At 39.8% G+C, this 27246-nt stretch overlaps 1 protein-coding gene across 1 annotated transcript; it reads left to right on the forward strand.

The window, feature by feature from the left end:
- The first annotated feature begins 350 nt into the window (after window positions 1–350).
- LOC110218691 (tubulin alpha-8 chain) lies at window positions 351–27246 on the forward strand. Its single transcript, XM_021001527.2, has 5 exons — window positions 351–529; window positions 13481–13703; window positions 16750–16898; window positions 20917–21597; window positions 26473–27246. The coding sequence occupies exons 1-5, from the start codon at window positions 527–529 to the stop codon at window positions 26764–26766; spliced, it is 1350 nt and encodes a 449-aa protein (XP_020857186.1). The 5' UTR covers window positions 351–526; the 3' UTR covers window positions 26767–27246.

The following is a 27246-nucleotide window of genomic DNA, read 5'->3' on the forward strand; positions in this document are numbered from 1 at the left end:
GGATTATAAAGAATGCAAGAGCAGAGTCCCTGTTTCTCTGCAAGCTATATGACCTTGTGAACAAATAATTTAATTTCCCTGAGTCTCATTCCTCTTCTGCAAAATGTGGATAATACATGTACAGATTGCCCAACAAGGTTTTTGTGAAGAGCAAATGAGAATCCATGCAAATAGCTTTGCAAGCATAAAGTGTCTTGTAAATATAACTTAGTAGTAGTAGTAGCAGTAACAATAATGATTCATGAACATTTCACAAGTGTATTTTTGCCAGGAAGGCTAGAGCAGGAGAAGGGGGTTGGGGTAGAAGTCACTTTGACTTTCTCCTCCCCTTCCCTTATCCCCAGGGGACTGTGAAGCTGGAGGGCAGCCACAGTCTGCGAGTCAGTCCCTGTCCCTGGCTCCCTCTAGCCTCAGTGTGTCACAACAGCGGAGAAGGCACTGGTGGAGCTGCAAGCTGAGAGGTAGAGAAGCTGTGTCTGCTAAGAGAAGCCCGTGGGAGAAAAGCACTGCAGCTGCTGCCGCCAGGATGGTGAGAGATCCTGGACGCGGGGTCCTGGGAAGTGGGGGGCTGGGAGAAGGTCAAAGGAGAGAGAACTGGCAGTGCCAGGAATAGAAAGGAAAAATGGTTTCCTTGGAGAGTTGAGGTCAGGGGGTAGGTAAGAGTGACATATCCAGGACCCTGAGGGACCAGAGCCGATCAGCAACATTAGGGCAGAACATCGCAGAGAACCCACAGACGCCTTACTTGAAAGGAAAGTGCAGAAAACAGGATAGGATTATCCTGGAGCTGGGGGGTTAGGGAGATCAGAGCCTGAGAGTAGGATTAGTGACAAAGGATCTGGGGGAATCCTGAAGAATCGGGAAAACTTCCATTTAACTCATGTTGGAAGATCCCAGCTGGGTGCAGGTGGTATGTGTGTTTGCCATGAGTGAGGTTGGGGGGAGCAATTTTGGGGAAACAAGATGAGGGCTGCTGACTAGGCGAATGGCCTTGGTGTATATGAATTCACAAGAGTTAGAGCTGGGAGGGATCTTAGAACTTATTTAGGCCAGATCCAGAAAGGTCAAATAACTTTCTGAGGTCACATTGGTTAGGTAGCAGACCTGGAACTCAAACCCAACTATTCTAACTTGAAATCTATTGCTCCTTTAACTCTACACCAATAGAAGGAAAATGTGGCCTCAGTTGGCAACTTTGGATATCTTGATGGCCTCAGAATTTGGAAGTGGGAAGTGAGGCAGCTAGGGTTCCTTCAGTTCTTTTGCCTGGTCCTGCTCCTTGGGTGTAGGGCTGGGGCCAGCAGAAGGCTGTCATGTAGACTTTCAACTTTCCATCTCAGGCTGTCTGGTATAAGGGACCCTCTGCAAATCTCCACATGCCTGAGAGGCTGGGTCAAGATCATTGTGGTATGGGGAAGCTAAGTATCTCACCTTTGTGTATCCCAATACCTTTCTCCACTCCCTAACCTTATTCTCCGCCGGTCTCCCACCAAGAAGAGGAAAATAACAACTGATTCCCTTTCTTCTCTTCCCAAGCTACACACTCAGGGAGCACTCTAATCTTCAATTAAATATCCAATTTTCTGGGGATCCTTCAGAGATCTCCTCTTGTATCACGTTCTAGAATCCCTACACCTTCAGTGAGAACACTTTCCCCTATCCCAGATCCCTGAAATAGGTAGCAAAGTAAACCCATAAAGACTCTTCAAATTTCAGTCCCTGTATGAGATGGTAATTATAGTACTTCTGGCCCTACTACTGCAGGGGAAGGTCAGAGAGAGATGATGGGGGTGGGGAATGGAAGGTAGAAGAACACATGCCCTGCTTAGAGCGGTATTAATTCTCAGCTCCTGCTTTCTGTTCTACTTGTTTATGACCTTCCCTTCTCTCCTCCCCATGTAGTCCTTTCCTAAACCTCTTCCCTGCTCCCTCAGCTACTCTCTTTAGTATTCTGGTCCAGGGAGTACCAGAGCTGTGAACAAAATTATAAATTTCTTAGGGGAAAAGGAGTCCTGTCCTCATAATGGCCAGTTGTGCTCCACTCCTGGAGACCTTAAATGAGACAGGACTCTGACTCAGGAGAAAACTTGTCTTCTCGTCCTGGTTTTGTCACTAATTTACCTGTGTAAGTTTAGGTAAGCTACACAATAGGTCTGTGTTTCCTCTTCTGTAAAAAGAAGGAACAAGTGATCTTAAGATTCCTTTAAGCTTTGGTACTGTAATCTCACATTGAGATAGCACTTTATAAAATTTTCTAAGTGCTTTCTTGAGTACCCAAAGCCTACAAGGAGAGTTCTGAATCTGTCATTGGGGAAAGCACTACAAATACTAAACCTACTGTTATTCATACAAGCTTTACAGCTACATCTCTCTTTATACAATAGGTATGTTAGGGGGTGTTGTGAGGCTCAAATGAGGTAATGGATGTAAGTACTTTGCAAATCTTAAAGCACTACATAAATGCCAGTTATTATTATTATTATTATTATTATTATTATTATTAGTAGTAGTAGTAGTAGTAGTAGTAGTAGTAGTAGTAGTCTCTAGTTACTAGGCTTCCAGTCTGATGATAATTTCATTCCCTCTGCCTTTTACTGCACTATTCCTGAGGTTAAACATTATTTATAGAGCAATACAGGGATGTTCTGGTAAATGTTTAACAACCAGGCTGGGGTGGAATAGGGGAGTAAGCGTACACAGTTTAAAATTTAACATGTATAACACTTCCTTAAGTCAAAACAATAAATCAAGCCCTGATTTTAAGCAATGAACAATTTCTAAAGTGTAAATGCTCATACTGAAAATTTAACAGTTGGCTCTCCAAGCTGGCTAGAGCTGGCTGTAACACATAACTGGATGTGCTCCTGAAAAGTTCTATGCAAATCAGATTTTCTAATGGTATATTTTAAATTCGCCAAGGTAGCTGATTACTTAATAGAAACCTGTGGCTGATTTTTTTAAAGAGGCGTAGGGGTAAGTGAAGGAATTGCCTAGTGTCAAATGAATAATCAAGCAGTCCCTAATGCATGCTGTTTCAAAATTTTTTTTTGTATAGTGAATTTTCTTAAAGTGAAGCATATCTGTCTTGGGCACCTACTGAGTGTACTGATATGCAGTTATTATTATTATTAGTAGTATTGTTATTATTTCCACTCATAATCCTTTCCCTTGATGTATACTGCTGGATTACTGGTAAAAGATGCAAGACTTGGGGATGTATCCCTTGTTGAAGACAGGTTTCACCAAGATTTATTGTTTTTTTTTAAACCTTTCACATTAGTGGGAGTTGTGGTTATTAGATTTAGGTGGTTCTAGGTTAGAAGCTTGTCCAGAAATAGGCAATCCCTTCTGCTATTCTCTAGGCAAACTATATTCAACCTTTCTGGGAGCTGATTGACATTTTATGGGTTGAGGGTCAGAGGTTCTGGCATTCCTGACAGCATACCTCCAAGTATAGACTAAACAGGCTTCAACAAACCCTCACATAGCCTCCTTCAGGCATTGTTCACCCTCTTTCTTATGGTGATGGGGTTACCACTCAATATATTAGACGTGTTTGGGGAGGAAACTCTCCAGTGACCTCAGGGCAATCTGTTTAGGTTGGAGAGCTTTGGCTATGGGATACTTAGTGTCCTTATTAAAGTATCCTATTCCCTTAATAATAAATATAATAATAGTAACTACCAGGAATCCTAACCCATCATCAATGCTGTGAGGGGGAGGCAATGGCAAAATAAAGGAAAGCTACCCAGGGTAATGTACCTGATGTGGTAACTATGAAGGAAGCCTATAATGCCACATAATTGGGCTTGGGGTTAGCACCACAGCCAGTGTGATGAAACTGTCTATAAATCTAAGAAACTCAGCCTCACTCAGGCCAGTCCCCTGGTAATTATGAACAATATTGGAATGAAATGAGACACTTGTAGGTTATTCAACAGTTAACAGAAGAAGATAAATGTAGGCATAGCAGGGGAAGGATATTCAACAAGGATTTTCAGTGAGGACATCAAAAACTGACTCACTTGAGCAAAGCTCTACTGCCCACTGTGGCCCTCCAGACAAGCATCAGAGAGAGGATGAAGCTCCTCATGGTTTTTTGTATTCAGGCGACTGGGAGTGATGTCAACAACCTAAGACTTTAGTTCTCTGAGATAATTGAGTCTCAAGAATGGTTTCAATGTCTTTTAAGGAAAAACCTAGACCACTTGCATGGAGGCAGGGTTGATTAAAATACTGCTCCTCGTGGACAGACTTAGATGAACTGACGAAAAGGAAGTAAGTGGAGCCAGGAAAACAATACACACACAATGAATGCAACAATATAAATGGAAAGAACAACAGCCACAAAAAAAGTCAAAAGTAAATGTTGCAAAATAGTGAAGAACAAGTTTGGTGCCCCAAAAGAGGGATGAGAGGATACCTTACCCATCTCCTTTGCCATGGTGAATGTGTATGTGTGGGGGTGAAGGTGGGGCAGGGTCCTACTGGTATGAACATTGCATACAATGTCAGGTTTTTTTTCCCCCCATGATGTATTGATATAGTTTTGCTGACTTTTTTCTCATTCTTTTTTTTTTGAAAAATTCTTTTAAAAGGGATACAAGAAAAACTGTAGTGATGTAACAATCAAAATATGTCAATAAAAATCGGTTAAAAATAATGTTGCTCCCACCCTACTGGGGACATAGGGCTGCAGACTGGCCCTGCTTGGGACCATTATGATGAGTAGCTTGACATGGAAGACAATGGATCAATTGGTGCTATGTGTACAGGTGCCATAAGAAGGCAAGATATAGCCAAGCAACTCAGAAGTAACAATACTCTAACTAATAGAAATGCTTCAGTGCATTTTGGGCTATCCATTAAAGCAGGCAAACCATGAGTCATATGAAATGACTGAAGTTAGGAAGGTGTTAATTATGTGCCACTATTACATATCAAAATAGGAAACAGATTTTTAGCAGATTTAGGCAAGGACTTCATACTACTTTTTCTCAAAGATATCCTCAGCTCCAAATTACACAACAGTATATTGCATATTGATGAAGGCACTTGTAAGGGGAAAAAAAAGCTTTATTGCTAAACACAGATTAGATGAAATAAAAGTAGAAATGAGAAGTTCCTTAATTCTAAAGAAGGAAGAGCTGAAGATAGAAGGCATTGAAAAACCTACATTTAACACAAACACCAGAAGTGCTACCAAATAATGAAATAGATGGCAAAAAATGAGAGAGGCTTGAATAATTCTGAAAAAATGAATGTACTTAGAGTTTCAAAAAAAAGTCTGTTTTGAATGTGAATCCCTCAAATAGACTAACTATACCAAAACAGATCAATTTAAAAAAGCTGGTATCTGCTGAACTATCACGTTCCACATTATTTGACAATACTTGATAAGCATTATCCCACAACATTGGACAATGAGTAAAAAAAAAATTTCAGAACCTGCACACACAGTATATACTGTGGCTGTTGCCATGGTAAGCATCAGAGGAAGAAAAATAGAATTATCTAGGAAAACTTCTAAAGACAGGCATCGAATGCTACCATGACAAAAACATCTTGAGAAAACTATTGAGGACCTGTTGAAAAACAGTGGGAAATTTTATCAACATCTAGCAGATGAATGCAGTAGAAAACCTGAGCTCCGTGTCACCTAATTAAAGGCTATCAAATGGTATGGAATCTGGAAAACAAAAATATATCAGAAATTCTGAATACCCTTGGTCAACAATTGAAAGTGAAAAGCCAAAAGGTTAAAGTGATAGAAGTCAAAACGTTGCAAAGAACCATATGAACAATTAAAGTTAATTGAAAAGTATACTACAGAAGTTTGAGGAGTCCGGAAATTAGAGGAGAAAGAGAACCCCTAAATAAGGAGGATGGGAAAATGTTCTAGTCCTCTATATGTTAAAAATAATTCCAGCAACAAAAGTACAAGTTAGATAAAATGCAAAATGAAAGCTTTCATGCCATTAATTTAATGAATGACAAGAATAATTACTTCAAGGGAAGTGACTGGAATTCTAGCTTCTCTACATAACAGATCTGAGTAAGATCCATAATTATTGACCTAGGTGGCACAGTGGATAGAGCACCAGACCTGGAGTCAGAAAAACACATTTCCCTGAGTTCAAACCCAGTCTCAGACACTTACTACCTATGTGACTCTGGGTAAGTCACTTAACCTGTTTGCCTCAGTTTTCTCATCTGTAAAATGAGCTGGAGAATGAAATGACAACCCACTTCAGCAGGAGAAAACTCCAAATGGGGTCATGAACAGTAGGACGTGACAAAAAAGAACTGAACAACATGAATTACTGGTGTGGACCACCTTCCCATTTCTCTAGCTCATTTCCCCTCAACTTGTACTCAGGTCAGCAGATTGGAGTTTCCTAAGAGAAAGTGGCTGCTACAACCACTACTTTCAGGATTTTAGGACTAATCCTTGTGGATGGCTAGTCATGCTATACTATATTTTCTGAATCCCTTTGGTGTATTTCCCATCAACAAATCAGCCAATTGGCTCAATATACTCTCTCTCTCTCTCTTTTTTTTTTAGGCAATTGGAGTTAAGTGACTTGCCCAAGGTCACACAGCTAGGAAGTGTCAAGTGTTTGGTCTGAGGCCGGATTTGAACTCAGGTGCTCCTGACTTCAGGGCCGGTGCTCTATCCACTGCGTCACCTAGCGGCCCCCCCTCAATGTACTCTTAGCTAAAATATTTACTAAAAAGGCAAAACTAGAATGATAATTATATAATATTACACTCATAAACACGAGGCACACTCTCCCACAAATGCACACAGTGTCCATAAGGGAAAGTGGGCATAAATGAAGTAGCATGGTAGTGAGGCATATGTGGTCAGGGTGACATGACTCTGGAATTTTGGTTCTTTTCAATGTCTTTTCTCTTTCTTAGAACTTGTCTTTCCAAAGGTTACTTTAAGGGATTTGTGTTGGAAGAGTGATTCTGTTGCTAAGCTGGGCTGCTCCATTGCTGCGCTGGACTAACTCCTAAGACAGCATGGAGTCTAAGCAGGAAAGGTCAAGGCACTGGACTGCTCTAATAGCTACTCTGCTACTAGGGTGGGCTGCTCTTCTGCTTTAGTTGGACTTGTTTCTTGATGACATCTATAGTCTCTGACACTTCAAGTTTCAAGCTTACCTTCAGCTGAGATGATATGTTCTTTTAGAAAGCCAGAGACCCCTAGCCTGAGATGAATAGAACCTTCTCCAGTTCTGCTTCCTCAGCTAAGCTTTGAGGTTCTTCTCCTCTGCTTCCGAGGTGGCAGTGCAGAGAGAGAAAGAGACAGACTCTCACACAGATGTGAGGTCTTTTCTCTGACCAGTTCTTCCTGATTCAGAAATGGCTTATCGTTCATGATGAGTAACCAATCATTCTGCTAGCTAAGCCGGGACAAGGTAATGCATATTTGTTAGATGATCACAAAACAATTCTGGGATCTTGAGTCTTTGTTTATTAATTCCAAAGTTCTCTACTTGGTCATATACAAATAGCAGCTTTGCTCTAGGCAGGTGAATTGTCCTTGCTTTCTTAGTATTTTCCACGTATAAGTTTTTGTTTTTGCCCCTTTCAAACATCAAAATTGTCAAAGTCTGAAATGGGCTGACCCTTATATTATTAAAGCACTTTGCCTTCTTCCTTCTTGATGCAAACTTGGCCCCCTCTTTCTTTTGAGAAAGGAAGGAAAGGTTGGGAAATGGAGGTGAATTATGGAAAAGCAAAAGGCCTGGACCATAGCAGGCTCTCAATCAATATTGGCTGAATTGAATTGGCTTGAATTGGGGAGAAGAATAGACAGCATTTTATCTGAGACTCAAAATCTCCAATGATCTGTCACTATCTACAAGACCTTTTATCAGGTCACATAAACTCTCTGGGCCTCAGATTCCTTGTCTTTAAAATGAAGAAGCTTGTTTAGATATCTTCTAGGATACCTTTCAGGTACAAATTTATGATCCTATCATTTCCTGCAACTGCAATGCTAAAGAACCTTTTTAGTTTACATATCTTCTTATCACCATTGCTAATGCAGTGATATCGCTTATTAAGAAGCACCCATTATTCCTACTTTTCATCATAATGAATATTTTAGGCTTTATTATAGCCCCTAATTTAGTATCTGAATCTTTTTTTGTGCTACATTTATTCATTGACATGAATCTAGGTCTATTTGCTCACGTTTATCCTTTGATCTGAGTGAGCCTTCAATTAAAATATGTCCTAATTAGAATTAATAGGGCAGGAGTCCAAACAATCTCTTCTGAAATTCATTAGCTTTTAATTTTCCCTCTGTAGTATAAATAAATATCTCATTTCCCCTAGCTATCCTGACCAACAGTATAATATCTCTAATAACCCTAGCCTGGCTACTAGCAATGTTATTATTTTTCTAACTCTGCAAAAGCTCATGCCAGGTGAGATAGCAAGATTCATTCAACAAACATTCATCTAACAAATATTTACTAAATGCTTCCTAGAGAAAGCATAACCCCTGCCTTCATGAAGCACATAAGCTAACAGGGCAATAAGGCACAAATGCAGATAAATATAAAGTGCAATATTCTGTGATGAATGAATCAGAGTTGCAAATATGATTTTGAATTAGTCTCAGGATTTAACACAGAATATGCCACAGGGCAGTTTGTAGTATTTTCCTTAGAATATCTAATAGTAGATCTTAGACCCAAAGCTTTTCAAGTCTGTAAAGAATTTTTTAAGAAAAGATGATGTGACCAGCTATACCTCAAATAGAGAGAAATGCATTACAATGGCACCCTGAATGATCTAAGTTAAAGCATTTGAAAAGATTTCTTGATAGAAAAGTTAGAATAGGACCTTTTGAAGGTATGGTGTTCCCTTCTCTGTTGATATTTCCAGTTAAGATGGACCCCCCTATCTATCCAGGATAACTTAGGTGACCTGAACACACACACACACACACACACACACACACACACACACACACACACACACACACACACCCCTCAGGGAAACAGACACCCTTAATAATAACTTACTTCTTTCAGATGGCTACATAAACTCAGACGTTCAGACTAGTTTCATAAATTCATAAGAAACAAAAACCAACCCCTTACACCAGAAGGCCCTGGGTGACAAGCTCAGGTTTAAAATAGAGCCACGCAGATATAGTTAGAAAGAATAAGTGTGAGTCCTGGATGGCCAGAAAGGGTATTTGAAATATGAGTTTGCAGTAGGCCTATGACTTAAATTTCCTCTGTAAGATCAGCTTACCCCTTCTAGGGCTGAGGCATATTGGCCCCTGGCTCTGTTAGGGAGGGATGACCTATTTTCAAAGAAGCTGTTTCTATGAGCCATTCTTTAATTTTCTGTGCTTCATATCTGAAGTTTTGGAATCTAGTTAGGGGCAAGATGCTGCTGCTGCCCTGCCATGGATTGACTATTGCCTTATGTTACCACTGCATATCACTGACCTTGGGGACTTCTATATGGAGGTTAGACAGTGCACCATCTTCTCCCTTGCTGGTGGGCAGGACAGGCTTTTCCAGGCCCTGTTTCTGTGTTGTATTTTTTTATATGGAAGAATTTCATTCTGAGATTTTGGGACCATGGAGAGGCTTATTAGGGTGATGATAGAGAAGGATTTTTCAGTTCTAAAAGTTAGAGGATTTGGGCAGGACAGCCTACCACCATTTTCCCCTCTTTCCACCCAAAACATCCTTTAAAGGCAAAAGGGCCTCTCTCTTCTCTGAGTACCTTATATTGCAGTGGGGTGTGGGGAGGTTTTATATAGTCTCACACAGGAAGAACCCTGGTCCTGATGATAAGAATATAATTGTGTAGGGATTTTCTGTTTCCTACTCTGCCATTATAACCTCCTTAGGCCTATATCCCTTTCTTTCTTGTGGTGACTTTCTATTGCCTTCAATAGAAGCCAATCTCTTCAGGCTTTTTGACAGTTGGGGGCCACCTAGACATTCCTGGTCCCCTGTAACTCATAACCTCTGTAGATGAGGTTGGTAGTGAAAACCCCCTGCTTTGAATTCTATAGGAGAGGACTGTGAAAGAAGATGGGGATGTTGTTTGATTAATCATATAGGGTCATAAAATCATTAAGAAGAAACTAAACATATGGAGGTCACTAACTAAATTAGTGGTTCACAGTGTGTTCAAGTTAGTCATTCCTTGAAGGATTTTGTAACTCCTTAGCCTATCCTCCCAGCAGGGAATCATAGGTCATTAGATACAGAGCTAGAGGAGATCTTAGAGATTACTTATATGACCCCTTCATTTTACAAATTAGGAAATGGAGGTTCAAGAGACAAAGTGATTTGCCTGGTGACACAGGGAGCAGAGTTGACCAGCATCATATAGCTTCAAATTATGCTTTTTTAAGAGGATAAAGTGTTATCCACTTTAATGTTCCTCTCTCCTTTTTTCTTCCTCTTTTTTTTAAAAAAAGAATTTTATTCTTTTTAATTATGAACTTAATAAGCATCAAATTAAATGAACATTTCCATATCTATAGTAGTATAGAAAGAGGTTTGCACATGAAATTGTGAATTCTTTATTATGTACAACTTTTCTTTAAAAATATGTGATAAATTTAATATGTGGTTTCTTTCAAAGCTTCCTTTCTTGTCTGTGGTTCTTTCTGGCCTTCTGTTCTCTTCTATGTACTTAAAAATGCTTCAGCATCCATCTTTTATTTCTTCTTTTTTATTTTCTTTTTTAATTTTTTGATTATCCTGTCTTCAACCCTCTTTTTGTCCCCACCCCTTAAAAAAAGAAAGAGAAAGACAAAACATTGTGACAAATACACATGGTCAAGCTAAACAAATCCTAACATTGGCTATGTCTGAAAATGTATGCCTTGTTCTGCCTCTTGAGTCAGGAGGTGTGGAACATCATTGATCTTCTAGAATTGTTATTGGTCATTGCAATGATCAGAGTTCTTAAGTCTTTCAAAGTTATTTTTCTTTTATTATTGTATAAAACTGTGGTACTTAAGTAAGTGTTGCTATTGTATAATTTGTTCTGCTCACTTCACTTTACATCAGTTTATACAATTCCTCCTAGGTTTTTCTGAAACCATCCTTTTCATAATTTCTTATGGTATAATATTATTCCACCATATTTATATGCCATAATTTGTTCAGCCACTCTCCAAAGAATGGGCATACCTTTATTTTCCAAGTCATTTCTACAACAAAAAGAGATGTTATTAATATTTTTATCCATGTGGGTCCTTTTTCTCTTTCTTTGGTTTCTTTGGGACCTAGTAGTAATATCACTGGGTTAAACAGTATAGTTTAGTGACATTTTGCTCTACCTTCTTTCTCCCTGTCTCCCCTAAAGCCCAGGGCAGTTATTCTGGCTGTTGTTCTGGGAGGAAAGGAAGAGGAGAAACAGATTAGAGGCAGAGCTGTTCCTTGGATAAGACCAGAAGCATAGATGAGAAGTAGAACGTTTTGCTTGGGAGATAGTAGGTCAGAACCACAGAAGAACATCTCAAATTCAATACTCCCCGCCCCAAACCCAAATTCAGCAAGGGTTTGCACAATCTGTGTGCAAAAATGCTGTGCTAGGTGTTGGAGGAGATATAAAGTTAGATAAAACAGTAGTCATTCAGTCATTTTTATATGCCCATAAGACATAACCTTGCCCTTATAGAGTTTATAGAGCAAAGAAATGTGTGGAGGTCGGTTCTCCAGATGTCCTAATACTTCATGCTGATGATACCCTCTTTAAGAAGCCAGAAAGCCACAACTAACTGCCACATGTGTGGGTGTAACTAGAAAGGTAGTGAAATAGGTATTCTGAAATAGAGAATCATAATGCTGCCAAGGGCACAGACCATAAAAAGACCTCTGAAGTATAATTGCCTACTCTTATGCCAAAGGGAATTCTAAGATAGAGGTGGAGTTGAGGGACTGTGGGATGGGGTAGGGTATTTGAGAGAAGTCCCAGAAGATAACATTGGCAATTTCCAGGCAGAGAGTCAGGGCCACTAACTTATAAGTCTTACCTGTTCTTCTCTATGTAGCCACTTAATAAATGCTAGTTGAATGACTGACTTTGGGGCAGGGAAGTATAAGTCAGTAAACTTCTCAATGGTCCAGAGAACTTATGCTTATTTTGTTACTTAGTTGTTTTAAATTGTGGTATAGAAGAAAGGACACTGAATGTAGATTCTAGCTCTGATTTTTTCATTGACTAGCTGCCCTTAAGCAAGTTTATTCAACTTCTCTGGGCCTCAGTTACCACATATGTAAAATAAAGGCATTAGATTAGATGATTCTTAAGTGCCTTTCTAAAGGCAGTTAGATGGCTCACTGGATAGAGTTCTGGGCCTGGAGTCAGGAAGACCTGAGTTCAAATTTGGCCTCAGACATTAGCTGCGTGACCTTGGACAAGTTACTTAACTTCTGTTTGCCTTCAATCCACTGGAGAAAGAAATGGCACACCACTCCAGTATCTTTGCCAAAAGAGCCCCATTCCAAAATGGTTCACAAAGAGTTGGGTATGACTGAACAACAACAAAGTGCCTTTCTAGTTCTCAATTCTGTAAGTCTATGAATTTACTGCCTTGTTACATATGGTTTGGTATTAATTCCTAATTGTTTCATTTGTGTGCTAAGTCTTGTTTTGTTAGCTTGTATGCTCCTAAGGAGTATGGACCACATCTTATACTTATTCGGTATCACTCGAGATCTAGCACAGGTGTAGGCTTAAGTAGTTTTCCTTAAATACTTAAATACCTGTGGAATTTATCAAATTAGGAAGCACTTAGTCCTGGAACCCTTTAGGGGCTAAGAGATAGGAACATTGCCTTGTTCTCCATGTCCTAGTTCTGCCCCTGGAGAATTAGAAAACTCATAGGATCCACTGGGTGGGTGGTTGGAGGGGAGCTGTTGTCCAGCATGGTCCTTGCTTCAGGACTTAGTGGAATGGTTAGGAAGCCCCACCCCCATTTTGGATAACTCCAAGTTTTGAAATGCCACCCCAGTCTGTGTCAAACCATGGATAAGAATAGAAATAAACAGATGAGTCACATGCTTTTCCCATGGCAATATGTCACAAGCCTTGTGGCTCTGGTATATAGTCGGTTTGATAGGAATAGAGAAGGAGAGAGAGAGAAGGGAAAAGTAGAACTTATCTTTTTAGTAAAAATCCATGGCAAGTAACTAGACCTTTAAGGTCCCGCTTCTATCTCTACAACAATACTTCATGGAGGCAGGGTGGAGGGTGTTGTATAATCTCATACCAAATTCTAGGGAATCATTGCCCTGGACCCAAGAAGCCAGGTCTAGATGTTCTTAGTGGGATGTGTGAATAGTTACAGGTACAAATTGAGTTTCTAGTTAGGGATGTTCCAGGGATGAACAAACTCCCAGAAATGGAGGCAACTGTAAGGCAGAGGAATGACTGGCACTCTGTATTCTTTCTCTTCTTCTCTCCCCTCTCACAGCGTGAGTGTATATCAGTCCACGTGGGTCAAGCAGGAGTCCAGATTGGCAATGCTTGTTGGGAACTTTTCTGCTTAGAGCACGGCATCCAAGCTGATGGTACTTTTGGCACCCAGGCCAGCAAGATTAACAATGACGATTCCTTCACTACCTTTTTTAGTGAGACTGGCACTGGGAAGCATGTGCCCAGGGCAGTAATGGTTGACCTGGAACCCTCCGTAGTAGGTAAGTATCTATTCACCAGGAGTACCTGTCCTTAATTGGACATTGAAAAATGCTGGAAAATCTTGATTTTGCATGGAGGTGGTGTATATCCTTACTTCACACTCCCCTTCTTGGATCTGACTCCTGGAGACAGTCTGCCACATAGCCACATTAAGAGATTTTTTTGGTAAGAGGGTCATCGACCTGAGATTTGAAAGGACTTCAAAAATCACCTAGTCCAACCTCCTTATTTCACAGAGGTGAGAGAAGGAAAGGAACTTGCTCAAAGTTATACAACTTGTTAGTTGAAGAACCAGGATTCAAATCCAAGTCCTCTGACCCAAGATTAACAGAAGCTCAGAGATGGAATAGCTCCCAAAGGCCATCTGGTCCAACCGATACTTGAATAAGAATTTCCAGCAATTCCAATTCCAAAAAAAAAGTTTTTTGATGCTAGTTTTTTAAGCATCATTGTCAGTTATGAATGACTCTCCCTCCTCCAATAGAAACCTCCTTTCTAACAAATAAGTGCTCTGTTAAGCAAAACAGGTTAAGAAATTGGCCATACCTGAACATATATACCTCATTCTCTACCCCTTTGTTGAGAGATGCATGCTTGTCAGTCCAGAAAAGTCCTGACTGGTTGTTGCTGTTGCTCTTACTGCTATATCAATCTGCCTCTCCCCTCACCTAGTATTTGAAGCAAGGGTCGGAGGAACACCACAAAAGCTATTGGCCATCCTATTCTGCAATTCAATAGAAATTCCAAGCCCCTCCTTATGAATTAAACCCCCCCCCCCGAACTTGAAGGCTACCCTCAGAGGCAAATAGACAAATCCTTGATAGTCTTTTTGGAAGTAGTGGGACTGATGGAAAGAGATCATTGCACTAAGGGACAAGAATGGCCTCTACTGGGGCAGCTAGTTGGTGCAGTGGATAAAGCACCAGCCCTGGAGTCAGGAGGACCTGACTTCAAATCCAGCCCCACTCTTGACACTTACTAGCTCCGTGACCTCTAGGCGAGTCACTTAACTCCATTGCCTAGCAAAAAAAAAAATGGTCCCACTGACATATTAGCTTCATGGATATTTGCAGGTAAACAAGAGGAAGTGTGGTGTGGTAGAAAAGAGCAAGGAACTCATAGTCAGGAGAGCTGGGTTCAAGTCTATGTGCTGCCTCTTGCTTCTTGTGGAACCCTGGTCTTTCCCTTGCTGGGTCCAAGTTTCTTCATCATTTAAACACAGGTGTCAACTTCTACAACTTGCTGTCTCTCCACCCCCCACTTCCCCATCCAATCTGTTGCAGCATGATTCTGATACCTCCCCCTTCTCTCCTCTGATACCGCCACCACCCTGGTGCAGGCCATTGTATCTTCATGCTTGGACTACTGCAACAGCTTACTGCTTGGTCTGCCTGCCACAAGTCTCTCCCTACTCTAATCCATTCCTCATTCAGCCACAAAAGTGAATTTTCTAAAGCACGGGGAAGACCACGTCAACCCCCTTACCCCCTCCACTCAATAAACTCCAATGGCTTGCTGTCACCTCCAGGACTGAATATAAAGATGCTCTGTTTGATTTTCAAAACCCTTCATAACTTAGTACCACCTCTGCCTTTCTAGTCTTCTTACACCCCCCCCCCCATTTCCCAATACTCTTCAGTCTAGTGATACTGGTCTCTTCGCTGTTCCATGAACAAGACACTCCATTCCTCTGCACTGGCCATGCTTGGAATGCTTTCCTCCTCATCTCTACATCCTTCCTTGGTTTCCTTCAAGTTTCAGTTAAAATCTCACCTTCTCCAGGAAGCCTTTCCCAGTCCCTAGTTCTAGTGCCTTTCCTCTATTGATTATTTCCTATTTATCATTTAAAAAATATTATTAAATTTTTAGTTCATATAATAAAAAAGTTGATTACACATGAAACAACTTGCTATTCCTTTAAAAAATATGATAAAGTTGTCATGTAAATTTTTTCTTTTCTCCACACCCCAGATGGCTATCATTAAATATAAATATGTATATGTGTGTGTGTGTATATATATATATATATATATATATATATATATATATATATATATGTACACATACACATTTGTGTCCCTGGATGCTGATAGTGTCTTCCTTCATATGTCCTTTGTAGTTAATTTGGGTATTTGTAAAAATCAAAATTATTTATTCACTCAAAATTGTTCTTAAAACAATATTGCTATTAGTCTATACAAGGTTCTCTTGGTTTTGCTCATTTCACCCTTCATTATTTTGCACAAGTTTTCCATGTTTTTCTAAGATCATTGAGCTCACCATTTCTTATAGCACAAGTAATATTCCATCACAATCATATATCACAACTTGTTCAGCCATTCCCCAATTTATCTTGTATATAGTTTGTACATAATTGTTTGCATGTTGCCTCCCCCATAAGCATTTGAGCTCCTTGAAGGCAGGGACTATCCTTTGCCTTTGTTTCCCCAGCATTTAGCATAGTATGTAGCACAGAGTAAGTGCTTAATAAATGCTTATTGACTGATTGACTATATGTAAAGGAGTGTGAGAGGAGTAGCCTCTCTTAGAAAGGGTAAGAAAAGATGTTGGTGTCTTTAATAGAAAGTCAGGTTTCAGTGAGTACCAGAAGATCAAAGGAATGGAGAGAGAGAGAGAGAGAGAGAGAGAGAGAGAGAGAGAGAGAGAGAGAGAGAGAGACAGAGAGAGAGACAGAGAGAGAGACAGAGAGAGACACAGAGAGAGACAGAGAGAGAGAGACAGAGAGATAGAGAAAGACAGAGAGAGAGAGAGAGAGAGAGAGAGAGAGAGAGAGAGAATGCTATCAGATGAAGAGTAGCGTCTTTAAAAAAAATTGAGTTCCAGAGGACACAGTAGAAAGGTAGCACAGAAGAGGATAAGTACTGGGGAGGGTGAAGGCTGAGTTTACTATGGACTATAGGAATGGCTGACTCATATTGCCTTTGACATTGATCCTTTTCCTTATTCTACACTGGTTCCAGGTGTTCAGGCCAGGGGCAGTGTTAGTTCTGGCTTTGGATACTCATGATCTTCTTCTCTGTGCAGATGAGGTTCGGGCTGGTACCTATCGACAACTCTTCCATCCAGAGCAGCTGATTACTGGGAAGGAAGATGCTGCCAACAACTATGCCCGTGGCCATTATACCATTGGCAAGGAGAGCATTGACCTGGTGTTGGATCGAATCAGGAAGCTGGTAAGTGTCTAGGATGGCTAAGAGATGGACAAGGGTGAAGGGGACTCTTTTCTCTTTGAGCTGGCAAGGTAAATGTCCATCATGCCAAGCCACTGAACATAGCTTTGAAGGATGAGACTTCTGAGAAATGATGATGTCTGTAGGCTTGCACAGAATGTGGGCTCCCAGGTGAGCATTACCACTGGTCCTTCTTGGAAGGACCATCTAGTTCAACCTCTTCTTTTTGTAGATATGGAAACTGAGTTCCTGAGAGATTGAGTTCCTTGGTTAAGGTCAAACAGTTAGTTAATGGAAGAGCTGGAACTAAAATTCAGGTCTCACTGTGCTGGTCCAGGTGTTGGGTCTGCAGCTTCTGCTCAAGGTTGCCCTTGAGCTGATCAAGGCTGGTTCTGTGGTTTCTGTCAGCTACAGGCATCTCCAAATTCAGCTAGAATTCACTGGCAAAGGATCACTGGTATGTCAAGCAGCTCTGAGCCTCAGAAATCCTTTTAATTGGCTGGTTGTTGTACAACTCCATTGTCCTGCTTCCCTGTGAAGAAGGGAAGTTCTAACATATAGTATAGTCATTACAGAGTGCATGTTCACAGGTTCTAGTTCCAGCTCTGCCATTACCTAGCTATTTCAATATAAGGCAAGTCATGTGATTTCTCTGGGACTCAGTTTCCTTATTTATAAAATGAAATAGAAAGACTGAATGATCTCTGAGGTGCCTCCCATTTTAGCCATTTGCCTATGAATCTCAGACAAAAAGGAGCTTCCACCTGGGAACTGAAAGTATTCAGCTCTAAGTTAGGAGCACTACCATGTATTCCAATAGATTATAGAAGAATGTCCATGGTGTTACATATCTCAGGGAGTTACCAGAATAGTGATTAAAACACTGCAGTCAGTTGCAAAAGGAGCTAAGTGATTTGCCCAGGGTTACACAGCTAGTAAATGTTTGAGGCCAGATTTGAACTCATAAGGATGAATCTTCCTGACTCCAGGCCTGGTGCTCTAACCACTGTACCCCCTAGCTACCCAGATTGAATAAATCTACTCACAAAAATATACAAATCTATATTGATATATTACTCACAAATGTATGTCAGGGCTTCCTGACATCAGGCAGTATTAGAGAAGTCTAGTGGCTGGCAATGGGAACCTAGTCATAGGGAAGGACATGGGGATATTAAGGGATTATAGATTTAGAACTAGAAGAGATCTTAGAGGTTAAAGGATCATAGATCTAGAGTTGGAACCTTGTGTTCCAATAGATTATAGAAGAATGTTCAGGGTTCAAGCACCAGCTAGTCCAATTCCTTTGGTTTTAGATTAGGAAATTGAGACTCCTCCCCCACCCTCTCCCTCTCCTCCCCTCTATTTAATTACAACCAGTAGTTCAGTGATTCATTCTATTTTTTTGTTGTTGTTCCTGTTCTGTTTGACTTTGTGTCACAGCTCCAATAACTAGGGTCCTCATCTTTTTTTTTAATAGTATTTTTTTCCAGTTGTATGTAAAAACAATTTTTAACACTTTTAAAAAACATTTTGAGTTCCAAATTCTGTCCTTCCCTCTCTGCTCTCTCCTCTTCTTGAGATGGTAAGCAATTTGATATAGGTTATACATATGCACTCATGTAAAACATATTTCCATATTAGTTATATTGTGAAAGATAATTCATACCCTACAAAAAATACCCACGAAAAACAGTATGCTTTGATTTTCATTCAGACTTTATCAGCTCTTTCTCTGGAGGTGGATAGCATTTTTCATCATGAGTCCTTCGGAATTTTCTTAGATCATTGAATTTCTGAGAATAGCTAAGTCATTCATGGTTGATCATTGTATAACACTGCTGTTACTGTGTATTATTCTGCTGGTTCTCCTCACTGCACTCTGTATCAGTTCATATTAATCTTTGCAAGTTTTTTTCTGAAATCATCCTGTTCATCATTTCTTATAGCACAACAGTATTCCATTAAAATAATATACCTCAACTTGTTCAGCTATTCCCCAATTGATGGACATCCTGGGGTCCTTGTCTTGTTTCATCATAGCTGACTCTCCACCTATTCCCTGAGCTCTTCTGGCAGTAGCATCTTGCCTTCCCACCCCAATTCTTTGAGGGACTGTCATTCTGCGACCTCAGAGGCAGTGGGGAGTGGGCAATGGATCTGAAGTCAGAAGTCCAGGGGAGAGGCTGGGGCTGTAGTTATCTGCAAAGATAATTAAACCCATGGGAGCTTAATAGGTTACCCAGAGAGAAAAGAGAAGGACAGAGTCCTGAGGAGCACCCATAGTGATATGAATGATGAACCAGTAAAGAAGATTGAGGAGTGGTCAGATAAGTATAAGAAGTTGTTCTTTAGATGGAACATTTTTTTCATATGACTATAGGTAGCCTGGGTTTCTTCCCTTGACAATTGCCTGTTCATAAACTCAGATGATTTATCAATAGGAGAATGACTCTTATTCTTATAAATTGGATTCAATTCCTTATATACCTTGGAAATGAGACCTTTATCAGAAGAACTTGCAACAAAGATTCTTTTTTACTGTTAATTGTAATTAATACAAAGTAAAGTAGTTCTAAGATTCCACTTCATAACCATCAACATGGAAAACATTTTTAAAAAGGAAATGGTAAACATATAGGGGCTGTGGGAAAACAGACACACTAATGAGATGTTGGTGGCCCTATGGATGGTACAACCATTCTGGAAAGCAATTTGGAATTACACACAAAAAATTAATAACAATACATGCCCTTTGACCCATTTATATCACTGGTAGGCCTATATTCAAAAGTGATTAAAGAAAGAGGAAAAGGTACTTTATGTACAAAAGGTTTATAGCAGCTTTTTTTTGTGGTAGCAAAATTCTGGAAAATAAGATGTCCATCAGTTAATAGCTGATTAAGTATATGATTAAGTATATGAATATATATGATGGTGTATTATTGCATTGTAAGAAATAAGGAAATACTAGCTGTGTGACTCTGGGCAAGTCACTTAACCCCAACTGCCTCACCAAAAAAAAATAATAAAAGAAATAAAGAAATAGATTATTTAAAAGATGATGGAAAGATTTATATAAATTGATGCAGAGTGAAGTGAGCAGAACCAGGAGAACAATTTACATATAACATCAATATTACAAAAATGATCAATTTTGAATATTGAACTGGAAGATTGATTCATACAATAACAACACTATAAAAACAAACAACTTTGAAGACTGTCAGAACTATGATCAATAGTACAATGACCATTCATGATTTCAGAAAACATAATGAAACTTATCCATTACAGAGAAGTGATGGATTTAAGGGGCAGATTGAGACAAATATATTTTTGTACACAGCCTTTGGTAGATTTTTTTTCTTTTTGCTTTCCTATACCCATTTGTTATAGGAAATTTGCTCTTCTTCTCCTCCCCCCGCCAATGGGGTGGGAGGTAGCAGGGAGAGAAAATAGATGTCTGTCATTTTTTTTTAGCAGAGAGATGGGGCGCAGTGTGTGCTATAGATATGGAATGTTGCATGCTCTCAGATGAAGCCATTGTACTATTAATTTTACTTAATAGTTTTTCATTATTATAAGAAACCTTTCATGAAGTGTGAGTAATCTGTAAATGTTTGTAATTTAAAAAGAAAACACATTAGTCAAACAAAAAACAAAACCCAACAACAAAAAAATGGAGTAGTGTCCTAAAAACCTAAAGAAAGTATCCAGGAGGAAACTGCCCACCATCAAGACAAAGGAGGCAGCACATATACCCCTAAGGATAATGGTGCTTTTTCAGCCTTAAAGGCTGAACATGTGTATGCTAATCTGATTTTTTGCCAGTATGAAACAGTTGAAGTGACACACAGTCTCATATTGCCTGTGGCAATAAGGGGCCATTGAAACCCCAGGTCTATGCTGGCCTTGGATCAAAGGGACATTGGCATATCTGACTGTTTGCCCACTGCCAACCTCTTCTTGAAAACTCTTTCATCTCCATGGTTTCTTTTGATTTCTCTTTGTCTCTTAGACAGACTCCTGTTCAGGCCTTCAGGGCTTCCTCATCTTCCACAGCTTTGGTGGGGGCACTGGCTCTGGCTTCACTTCTCTGCTGATGGAACGTCTCTCCCTGGACTACGGCAAGAAGTCCAAGTTGGAGTTTGCCATCTATCCAGCCCCTCAGGTTTCCACCGCAGTGGTTGAGCCTTACAACTCAATCTTGACCACTCATACCACCCTGGAACACTCGGACTGTGCTTTCATGGTAGACAACGAGGCCATCTATGATATCTGCCGTCGCAACCTGGATATCGAGCGTCCGACTTACACCAACCTCAACCGCCTCATTAGCCAGATTGTCTCCTCCATCACTGCCTCCCTCCGCTTTGATGGTGCCCTCAATGTGGACCTCACTGAATTCCAGACCAACTTGGTGCCTTATCCTCGCATTCACTTCCCCTTGGTCACCTATGCACCTATCATTTCCTCTGAGAAAGCCTACCATGAGCAGCTTTCAGTAGCTGAGATCACGAGCTCCTGCTTTGAGCCCAATAGCCAGATGGTAAAGTGTGACCCAAGGCATGGCAAGTATATGGCTTGCTGTATGCTCTACCGAGGGGATGTTGTCCCCAAAGATGTGAATGTTGCTATTGCTGCTATCAAGACCAAGAGAACCATCCAGTTTGTGGACTGGTGCCCCACAGGTTTCAAGGTGAGAACACTGATTCAGAGAAGGAAGAGCAGAGGGAACAGAGGGAAGAAAAGTATTCATTTGGAGGTTTCTGTGCCTCTTAGGCATAGGGATTTGTTATGAAATACTGTTTTTTTTTCAGATTTGGTTAGCAGATTATTATGATATTCCAGTGTCATCTGGTTTTTTAGTAATTTTAGAAAATATGTTGGTTTGGTTCTGGTTTGAATTGATTTGCTAGATAAACATGTATGCACATTCATACAACCTAGTTCAGTTAACAGATCACATGAAAAAAATTAGGCGTTTAATTTCTTATTCAGCAACCTGGGGTAAGGTAAGGGAATAAGCATTTATAGAAGTCCTATTACATGCTAGGCACTGGAATGATAATATTTAAAAATATTATCTCATTTAATCTTCACAACAACCCTGTGAAGTGGGTACTATTATTATCCTCATGTTATAATTGAGGAAACTGAGGCAAACATACTTCTGGATGCCCACAATATAAGGCACTTTCCAAACATTGTTAGTTGGTCTGTAAGTCTGACGTCTAATTTCTGAAAGACAAAACAAGCAAAATCATGTTAAAAATTTTTTAACTAAAAAAATATTTTATCAAAGTTTTATTAAAAATAACTTAATCGAGTAAAAAAAATGAAGGGATCTATGAAATATATGATTAGCTATATATTACTTCAACAAATCACTACTATAAATATTTTTTCTTTAATTTGGAGATTGCAGGGATACATCTGAATGAAGATCATAAGTGAGCAATATGTGTGATATATAATATATTTCTCTGTGTACTCTCAACTTTCCCCAGCCCCCAACACCAAATAAATCGCAATTTAATTTACTATGAAGCAGAGGCTAAAATCAAACAGTAATGTTAAAAATAAAATTAGCTTCTCTATTTGCTCAGCTATGATCATTAAACAAGTAATCATCATCAGCAGGAAAGCAGGTTGGTTAGTTTGAGAAGAGATCTTTTCACCAAATGGGCCACCAGTTCAATTCTAGTCCGGACTGGTATTGGAAGAGAAGTCACAATTAACTGATAACTGTTCAACGACCCATTGGCTGAGAAAAGCTCAGGGAGATAAGTCACAGACTTTATTTAATTTTTTTTCTGGGATATGAGTGAGAATTATCACACACACACACACACACACACACACACACACACACACAGAGTGGTAAATTGACTTGCCCAGGGTCATAAAGCTAAGAAGTGTCCAAGGCTGGATTTGAACTTAGATATTCCTTTTTTTTTTTATTAATCTATTTTGATTTATCAACAATCATTTCCATAAGCTTTTGAGTTTAAAATTTTTCTCCCCCTCCCTCCCTCCTTCCCTTCCCAAGATGGCATGCAATTTGATAAAAGCTATACATGTACATTCCTATTAAATATATTTTCACATTAGTGGTGTTGTAAGGAAGAATTAGAACCAATAAGAGGAGCCACCAGAAAGAGGAAACGAAACACAACAGAAGAAAAAAAAAAGCAAATAGTATGCTTCAATCTGCATTCAAACTCCATAGTTCTTTCTTTGGATGTGGATAACATTTTCCATAATGGGACCTTTGGAGATGTCTTAGATCCTTGCATTGCTGAGAAGGGCTAAGTCTATCAATGCACAACATGGCTGTTACTGTGTACAATGTTCTCCTGGTTCTGCTCACTCAGCATTAGTTCATGTAAGTCTTTCCAAGTTTTTCTGAAATCTGCTTGCTCATCATTTCTTATAGCACAATGGTATTCCATTACATTCATATACCACAATTTGTTCAGCCATTCCCCAATTGATGGGCATCTCCCCTCAGTTTCCAATTCTTTGCCACCACAAAAAGAGCTGCTATAAATATTTTTGTTACATGTGGGTCCTTTTCCCATTTTATGATCTCTTTGGGATACAGCCTTAGAAGTGCTACTGCTGAGTCAAAGGGTGTGCACAGTTTTATAGCCCTTTGGGCATGAACTACGATATTCCCAATTCTAGGCCTAGCTCCCTATCCACTGCACCACCTATTCGCCTCTGACAACCAGGCTGTCCTTGTAACCTGGAGTTGTTAATTCTGGTTCAGGGAAAGCAGTTCAGTTTGAGTCCTTGCCTAAAGGTACTAAAACTTAGTCACTATATACATTTTATTTTTTAAGATATAATAATTCTTTCACTCTTTTCATATTTTAATCAAGCAAATAGTTTTAAGTTATGAGGATGGCATAACTCTGCTCAACATGAGAATTTGCACCCCCCACCTGCCTGTATAGAAGTTTATCTATGTGGGGTTTATTTAGCATTTGAGTAAGTGTATTCCATTATTTTTATATGTTAGGAAGCTAAATACCTAATTAAAGAGAACAATTTAAAATTCTCCCTGCTACCCACAAGATTTTGGCATTTCCCCTTTGCCATGTATAAGCCAAAGCTGGGGAAGATTGGTGGACTGTATATAAACATAGGTGGATCATCCTCGTTTTAGAAAATGCCAAATCTCAGATGGTAAAAGACTCATGAGATTCTAAGAAAGGTCCCTGGATGCTGGCAATCATGAATTTTAATAGCACCTCTACCTAGATGAATGGAAATTGCCTCTAGGTTAAGTGACTGTAACTTATTCTGCCCAGTGTGCCCTGCATGCCCATGGGCTGAGTGACCCTCATCATGATGGGCTTTGCCAGGTACCATCAGCATCACTATGTAGTGGAAAGAATGTTGGCTCTGGTCAGAATATGTGGGTTCCAATCCCATATCTGCCACATACTATCAGTGTAACTTTATTTAGGTCACTTAACAGCTCTGGGCTTCAGTTTCCTCATCTGTAAAATTAGGAGTTAGATCTTAAGATCCTTTCTAACTCTAAACATATTGATCCTAAACATTTACTGAATTCCCACTATAGACAGCAACATGGTCAGAAGGAGAGGTAAGTAGGGAATATGTTTCAGCGCAGAGATTCTGACTTCTGGAAATAGCTAGAAGCTGGAGTACATAAAAGAGGTAATATAAAACAAGACTGGAAAGGTATATTGGAGCAGATTATGAAAGGCTTTCAGTTCCAGAGTAAGTAACTTGTATTTTATTCTGGGAGCAATTGGGAGCCACTGAAAATTTTTGAGTAGGAGAATAACCTGGTCAGACTGCTCCTTAGGAAAATGTTGGCAGTAGTATGAAGAATATACTGGAGAGGATACATAATGGAAGCAGAGAGGACATTTAGGAAGCTACTGTAATGGTCCAGAGAGGTGATGAAAAAGAGAAGGGAGGAGATAGCCTTAAGGGACACTTGTGGTAGGAGATGCATCAGCTTTGAGAAAGGAAGACCAAGAAAGAACAACACAAAAGGAAAGCCAAGGGAGGAGAGAATGTCCAGGAGGAAGAGATGATCATCAGTGTCAAAAGTTTCAGAGAAGTCAAGTAAGATAATTGATAAGTGGCCACCAGATTTATCAGGTAAGAAATAGTTGGTAACCTTGGAGAGTGCAGTTTTGTTTGAGTGATGGGACTGGAAGCCAAAATATAGGTGTTGAGACATGAATGGGAAGTGAAATGTAGAATTTTTTGAGAATTTTTTTCTAGTGCCCTTCTCAGGGTCTTTGAAAGAACATTGTGATTTGGAATTCTCAGACCAAGTTTTTTTCTAGTCCCTTGAAGTTCCCTGAACCTGGAGTTAAGGTAGGGGGGCTGTGTGGGAGCATTTGCTAGTATCATAGCCTCCTTTTCAACTTGGACTGGGATTTCCCAGAGGCCACTCTGCCTGTTTGCTGTCACTTGATCAGTTAGTAAGTCAGGCACGGCTGGTTTTTCTTAGTCAAGTTTCATGCTTTTCTTTTCAACTATGCCTCTCAGGAGACATGGGCACCAGCTAACATTAAGCCATGATGACCTGAGAATTTGGAATAGGTCCCAATCCTTGAAAGATCACCTTTCCTAAATTTTTTGGTTATATTTCTAAAAGGAACTTGCCAGCTGGCAAGAAACCAACTTTTCATAAAATTCTAACTCAACAAAGTAACTTGGGGAATGATGTATGTCTGGTGTGTCTACCGACACATTAACACTAACCCTATTTGCTACTCTTGTTTACCAACTTGTATGTTTCCATTTACTCTTTCTATCCATAACTTTCATTCATTCAACAAACATTTACATAGTCCCCCTTATTTGAAAGGCAAGGTGTTAGGAACTGTGGGAAATATAGAGAATAAGACATGATCTTGGCACTCATGGAGCTTACAATCTAGGAGGGGAGAATATGCATGCATTATTACAAATAGCCTTATTATAAGGTGTAAGAGAAAGTGCAAAAGGTGAATTGTAAAGTCCTTGGGAAGGTCAGAGGAGTTGTGGAACTCTCCCAACTCCTGTGTGTAAAGAAGAGAGATCAGAACTTTGACAGATGTCTACAGTTAAGAGAAAGCATAAATATTTGGAGAAGTCATCAAAGGTTACTCTGAAGGAAAAAAGTAGGAAGAAAATCAATTCATGGGAGGAAAGAGTTCCAAGAAGGCATGGATTACAATGTCAAAGTTTGTTGTCCTTCTCATCATTCCCCCTCTCTTGTGCTATCCTCCTGATCTTCTCTCTCTGGCCCTTAGAACCTTAGAATTTTTCATGTACCTTAACTAGCATTCTGTTACTATTCCTTATCCCTCAAGTCACCTCTTCTATTCCTTTTCCTCCATACCCAGGATCTGAAAATCCTCTTTTTACCATTCTCCTTCAGATATACTTACTGACTCACTTCCATTTTTACATCTCAACCTACATTTCAATCTCTTATTACCTGGCTTATCATTATTATCATCAAAGTGCCTTTGGTACTTACTCACTGACTGCTTGAGAGTCAGCTCTAATATTTTCCCCTCCTTTTGAACTTTAGGTGGGTATCAACTATCAGCCTCCCACAGTGGTACCAGGAGGAGATCTGGCAAAAGTTCATCGGGCTGTCTGCATGCTGAGCAATACCACTGCCATTGCTGAAGCCTGGGCCCGGCTGGATCACAAGTTTGACTTGATGTATGCTAAACGTGCCTTTGTGCACTGGTATGTTGGTGAGGGTATGGAAGAAGGCGAGTTTTCAGAGGCCAGAGAGGACCTGGCTGCTCTGGAGAAAGACTATGAAGAGGTGGGGACTGACTCATTTGAAGATGAAAATGAAGGGGATGAGTTTTAATTATATTTGTTCCCCTTACTTATTGTCTATGTTTCCTCATTTGCATGGCCTCTACTCAATGAAATCTGACTTTCCAAAGAAGATAGGCCTGACTTACTGGAATGAGTACCTGGAAATAATAGTGATAGGTTAGGCAGTTGCTAATAGGTTCAAGAATGGAGAATAATGCATTTTTCATCCAGTCAACCATATACTTTTGTATGTTCAACCCAATTTGGATATACTGCACAAAAAACATGTGGGTCACTATCTGAAGGCCGGGATTCAGTGCTCCAATTAAATCCAATGTACATTTGGGGCAAGGTCCAACTAATAGTTTTATTTTGCAGTTCAGGTTTGTATCAACAGCTCAAGGCAGTAGGAACTGGGTTATCTGTTTATTTATTTGTTTGTTTTTAGGGGAAAGCAGCAAGGCCTGGGGATGGGGAGAGAGAAGAGATTATGAGATCCCGTGATTAAATAAATATAATTAAAAGGCTA

Source organism: Phascolarctos cinereus, unplaced genomic scaffold, assembly GCF_003287225.1.
Source record: "Phascolarctos cinereus isolate Bilbo 61053 unplaced genomic scaffold, phaCin_HiC Scaffold_1;HRSCAF=81, whole genome shotgun sequence".
NCBI classification, from domain to species: Eukaryota; Metazoa; Chordata; class Mammalia; order Diprotodontia; family Phascolarctidae; genus Phascolarctos; species Phascolarctos cinereus.

Bases quoted from the DNA above. Each gene is read 5' to 3' on its own strand.
- LOC110218691 (XM_021001527.2), top strand. The intron at 16,899-20,916 runs GTAAGTGTCTAG...TTTGTCTCTTAG, and splicing joins TGGATCGAATCAGGAAGCTG to ACAGACTCCTGTTCAGGCCT. The intron at 21,598-26,472 runs GTGAGAACACTG...TTTGAACTTTAG, and splicing joins GGTGCCCCACAGGTTTCAAG to GTGGGTATCAACTATCAGCC.